The sequence below is a fragment of the Melampsora larici-populina genome (genome assembly GCF_000204055.1).
Source record: "Melampsora larici-populina 98AG31 unplaced genomic scaffold MELLAscaffold_57, whole genome shotgun sequence".
Lineage (NCBI taxonomy): Eukaryota > Fungi > Basidiomycota > Pucciniomycetes > Pucciniales > Melampsoraceae > Melampsora > Melampsora laricis-populina.
In genome coordinates, this window is record NW_006768821.1 from 569,368 (window position 1) to 575,428 (window position 6,061).

At 37.1% G+C, this 6,061-nt stretch overlaps 1 protein-coding gene across 1 annotated transcript; it reads right to left on the minus strand.

Annotated features, from left to right (window-relative positions):
• Nucleotides 1-4,616: 4,616 nt before the first annotated feature.
• On the minus strand, nt 4,617-5,539 carry MELLADRAFT_111793 (uncharacterized protein; the record flags this gene model as incomplete). The annotated part of the gene is made up of 2 exons (XM_007416127.1): nt 4,617-5,041; nt 5,101-5,539. The coding sequence occupies 2 exons, from the start codon at nt 5,537-5,539 to the stop codon at nt 4,617-4,619; spliced, it is 864 nt and encodes a 287-aa protein (XP_007416189.1).
• Nucleotides 5,540-6,061: the final 522 nt, after the last annotated feature.

Consider the following 6,061-nt stretch of genomic DNA (forward strand, 5'->3'; position numbering starts at 1 on the left):
TTATATAACTTTGAACTAGCTTTGTTAGAATCGGGTATGTTTTCATTGTAGCAGGTCCAGGTGTGAGAGATCGATCAAGATTTGTGAACTTGACAAAACAAGATTGAGTCCCCTCCTGCAAAGTTGTGAAGCAGGAAGTTGAAATCGTAGAATTGTGAGGCGGTGATTGCGTAGTCTACTTGTGAATTTTGAGTTGGATAAGATTAATGAGTTGTGAAGTTTTTTTTGATGTGAACCGGTGGAATTGGGGGGGGGATTGTGCTGTGTTTTTTTACATACTAAATTTTGTCATGTTTTTACTAGTAAACCTCAGAAAAGATAGCCATCTAGTCAACGCAAAGTGATTGGAGACTGAAGGGAGCATGTTGATCCTTTCTACTTGAGATTTTCCTCCTGTTTTATAAAAAGCGTAGAAATGCTCTGAACAAACTGGAAATATAAGGTCTCTGATGAGCTTACTGACGATAGCTTTATTGAATGTTGTCAATCAATGATGTAAGTTTTTTGCTCTCTTGAGCTTCATGACTATTGCAAAGTGAAAGATTACGAGAACAAGAAATTGACTGAAGAAGAAATTGCAAAGAGACAGGTTGGAATCTCACCACTTACATCTTGGATTGGTGGGACACCAATAAAAACGTCAGAACTCAAAACAAACTCACCAACGCCAATGATCCATCTGAAGTTACTTACAATCATTTTCTCTGTTGTAGTTATCTAGTGCTTGGTTATAATAGTGGGATTCAGAAATTTGTGGTTGAATGCAGGGTGAACAAAGTGGTGAAGATTTGAAATCATGAATTAAGGGGTTCAAAGATCTGAGATTACGTTGATACATATTTTTGTTGTTTATTTTTTGCCCCTCCTGGTCCTTTTCTGTACTGTGTTGAAGAGGATGAGTGTGTGATTCTGGTTTTTCTGTTTTGCTGCTGAACCCAAATTTTCATTCAACTAATCACAATCAACTGTCATTGATTCTCTATAAAGCTCATACAGACACATTGAAACCAGTGTTAAAAAGCACCAGGCTTTACCTGCTCAGCTGATGAAAGTTCTTCGAAACACATTCAGAGTGGAAATTATGTTTGATTGTCTATAACTTTGATTTGGTGCAGATCACCTTGATATAGATAGAAAAGTCTGATATGCACATAACAAATCCACAGGGCAAGAATGCATTCAATATCACATAGGTGTTACGGATGCTGACGAAAGCATGTAAAAGAGATGCAGTTTCAAAGAACAGGATCTTAACTTATTGTAAATCACGTTTTGCGCAATTTGAGACACGCTAGCAGTACTCACCTATTTAGCAATGCAACTGCTGGTAGGTCACTTTCTCTCATTCAGGCGTAGCGTACATTAAAGGAGCAGGGCTAAGTGATAATTAAGAGCCAAAATAATGATATGATTTGTGAATTGATCTCAATTGAAAATGATAACTTTTGGAAATGTGTACACCTGCTAACAAGAAACTGTACACTTTGTATTATACATAAAATATGAACCATTGGAAGTTCACATTTCTTTGTGAACTTTATCTGAAGTTCACATTTCTTTGTGAACTTTATCTGAAGTTCACAAAGAATTGTGAACCTTTAGCAAAGTTCACAATTTTTTGTGAACCTTTAGCAAAGTTCACAATTTTTTGTGAACTTCCAATGGTTCACATTTCATCGTGAACCTTTTGTGAAGTTCACAATTTGTGTTATGCATGAAATACACATAAGGGACTCCCTACTAATAGTACTGATGAAGGACCAGCTATCAATTTACACATGTTGGATCATGTTCCTCATGATTGTTAGGATTTACATCATGATTCTGGATTTGATATAACAGGTCTTGATGGTGATGACCATGATGACAACTTTATCTGATGATGTCAATTCAGCTTATTATGTGTAAAACAAAAGCTCTTTGCATTGCTGTCTTTTCCAAACAATGCAAGAACAACCAGAAGCATTCCCTTTTCAGATAAAAAAAACTCGTAATTTCTTTTTTGTTTCCCCTTTTTACACATCTGAAGTTCTTTTCCTGGCTTGTTGTATTTCTTTCCAAATTTTTCAAAATAAAATATCAATTAGGGTGGTCTTTTGAATATATAATAAATACATATATGTTCCTCTTCTGGTAATTGATCTTTGGTGGTGAGTCAACTTTTTGGTGAGGAGACCATTGATTGATATGGTCTGATTTTGTAGATGTGAGAAGTTGTTTGTGAGAATTGTGAGATAACTACAAACTTTTGAGACATTTGAGTGGTTCCATTTAAATAGTGGGACAGTAGGCCTGTGGTGGGATGCCCACATGTTCTCTAGTGATATAAATATACTTCATCTGTGAGTCAAAAAGCGTATCACAAAAAAGCTCAAAACAAGTGACTATGCACCAAAGTCACTGGAGTACATCTTTGCCTGGTCACCAGCATTGGCTGGCCACTGTGTTCAATGTTGTTTTGAGCCCCAACGGACTCAGAGGGGGAAAATTTCCTAGGTGGACTGAAGTACTAAAGGAAAAGTTCATCTATGGAAAAGTACAGTTTTGCAGTCCATATAGCATTCGTGAGAGGTCGCTGTTCAATTCCCACATGATGCACGTCATATGAAATAAGATACATTCAACTTACCAGGTAGAACTTCAGTCAATCTGGTTGGGTTAAATGTGGCATTTGTGTATGATAAATTGAACCAAAAAAAGATAACTTATCTCAACTTCGCTCAATCTGATTGGATAAGTGAATCATTTCAACCTTGTTTGTTTGCGTTGAATTAATAGATACTAAACTGTAGTAACATTGAACCTCTGCTATATGTATGTATATTTGATTTTCATCATGAGAAATCTTTCTCAATAAGGTCAGAGAGCCAAAATCAAAACCATGTGATGAGCTAAGGACCTACGTGTTTAGATTGCCTTTGTAAAGAGGAAAATGGTATATTGGGCTTATGATGAAGATTATAAAAGGTTCCATAGCAAGAGAGAAGGCTGTGTATAATATTCCTTGCAATATGTTCCAACGAGCTAGAGTCATTCATAAAGTAATATGGACTCCATAAAACTTTTCACAACAACATGTCAACTCACTGCAAACATCATTTGGGTTCCCCAAGTGGGCAGGAAAAAATGATTGGGAGTATGATTTGTCATAAAATGGTCTATCACTCCACACCTGAACCATAACACCCACACTACATATGTGTAGCAGGCTCAGTGAATATGTGGTTATCATGTACATACAGTTCTGCTCAGTTATCTGCTCATCAGGATAAGTTCTTCATATGTAATACATGCTGTAACTTCTTTCAGATTGAAAAAAGCTTCCAAAAGATTGACTACATACACTGACTCAATGTTTTGGTGTGATCTCATCAACTCAACTGCATGTAACACACTTTCTGTTACTAAGACATAGCTTCAACAATATTGCTTGAGCAGCTACAGAATGATATGTAGTAAATTTTTGGGAAAAAAATTCCAAAGTCGAAAAAGTTACATGTGGTATAACATGTGATTTATTTATTCTGATGGGCAAAAAACTGAGCAGACCTGTATGTACATGATAGACAACTATTGACTCAGCTTGCTGCGCATATGTAGTGTGGGTGAAATGGCTCAGGTGTGCAGTATTAGATTCTTTTATGAAAAACTGTACTATTAATCATTTTCCTCTTCCAAATTGGGGAAGTTGAATGATGTTTACAGTGACTTTGAAAAAAGTTCACATTTGATATTTGTTGTTGGAAAAATTAAGTCCTTAGAATTTCATTTCGTTTTGCTATTTCTTGGATGGTTTACAACACTTTCCTCAAATATTTGTTTACACTTTTGAAAAGGCATATTGATTTCAATCAAATTGAGCGTACATAATTTGTAAATCTCACGTTATTCTGTACTTTGGAAACTACAAGTAGAATCACTTCGGGTGCACTTTCAGATCAAAAGTGAGTTGACTTACAAGTGTTTTTGAAAAACACTATGAGCCAGAGAGTGAGTAAGATGGTTATATCAAGAGAAGTCGTGGAATCACGTGCAAAAAACAAAAGCATGATTGAAGGAGCATGAATTTTGATAATGTGGTGTTAGATTTTGTCAAAAAGGAAGACGCCTGGATAAACCGCGTTGTGAATTAGAGAAGCATACCACAAAAATCAACAGCCTGAAGTAAAAGTAGAGAATGTGAGAGGAAGAGAACAAGAAGTTCTGGAATCACATAGAGCTAAAGGAAAGTATGATTGAGAAAAGAGAGAACAAATGCTTCACACTAATTAGTATTACTCAAGACTCTTGAGACCGGCCTTGATTTGTGCCTCAATCAAAGGGTCAAGTTTCTTTGCGGTCTTGAGTTCGGTCAATCTTGAGGTAATCTATTCTGAATAATCTTTTATATGCTCCTTCTTAAAAGTCTCCTTCATCTTATCAGACATACCAGCTTCCTTCTTATTCATACCTTTGATTCGATCGACAATAGTTTTTGAAATCTGAACAGAAGATCCAAAATTTGTTAAGTTGGCATCTTCTGGAGTGACCCGTTCACCAAATACGTTGAGGGTCTGAGAATGTGAGCTATGGTGTAATGTCTTTGTGTTCCAGATTACCACCTTTGGCAAATGACTTCAACGTATCTTTGTATTGTACTTGTCAAGGTGAAAATAAGCGCCTTCAATGTGGAAAGGTGGAGGTGTATTGCTGTCGTTGGGGTAGATTACGTTGCCAGAGTCACGTGCCATCAGACAGAAAAGGCCAATGGCACATCCGGATGCGTCTGGATCTTCATGCAATTCATTAGCGAATTCGTCTCGCGTGATGACCAGATTGGAACCAACGCTAGATTTGGAAGATGTGTTGAGAACCTTTGGCGAAGCCCAAGAGACACCATATTGTTGTCCAAGTACAAGATTCGCTTTGAATTGGGAGAATACTAGGTTTGCAAAGAGTTTTGAGATAAATTTATCAATAGTAGGGAGAAGTTTCATCCGTTGAATATCTTGCATGATAAGGTGCGGGTCGCTTCGAGTATTGGTATTGAGTACATAGGCACCTGAGATTGATAAATATTAGTCAAGGGTTTTAGGAATCAATAATAATCAACAAGCTTACCTGCAGACTTCCCTTTATTGGTGCCACCACGAGAACCAATGGGATACATCTCCCCAGACTTGGCTTGCCCTAAAGCTTCGGCAGCTTTGTTGATTGTACACTTGTTGCGAGCAAGTCCATGATGGTAGAGAAGTTTTGTTGCCCAATCAAATTGATCTCGGAGATTTTGGTTGTTATTGTGATTATTGTGAAGTGTAAAGATGCTGGCGATAAATTCCCCAGTGTGCCCGTCAACGAGGATGACATGACCGTATGAGATGATACGTTCTTTAAGATCAGGGCGATTAGGTAGGACATGAATAACTTTGGCTGTAGTTGGTGCACCGTGTTGATCATGAACAATAGAACGTCGAAAATCCGCGCGTAGGTCTTTCTTTTCCTGACGCTTCTCAGCCTGATTTCGGGCAAGTGATGCGAGTTGAGAAGGATTTTTACCCATCTGGAAAAATCAAAATACCTGATGTTAGCTAGATGGCATTCAAGTTTCAAATGAGAATTGTGATAGACAAAGGAAAAAAATAAGTACTAGCGGAAACTTCTCGAGGTAGTGATGCAAGTGAAGAAGACATAGAAAGAGAGGAAAGTGAGCGGTAAACGTCATTTACCTTCTGAGCAATGAGAAGCAATCAAGATATGAGGTGATAAAAAACTTTGAAGAATGCTGTATACTAATCAAGTGATGAGAGAGTGTTAAATGATCAGAAAAGTGTTAATTTGCAGATGATAAATGGTAGAAGTGATGCCTGATTGAATCGATCAATGTATCTTTTAATTTAAGGAATAATCAAATGGATGAATGATTAATTTGTTAATGGAAGAGGCGTATAGAAAAAAAATTGCTGGAGTTACAGATGATTAAAAACCTCTAGGAAGTTGGATTAAGCAGTAAAGGACCTCCGTTATACCCACTTGATTCAATATCCACTTTGTTTCAAGAAGATCTTCTGGTTGTCCGCAGAAG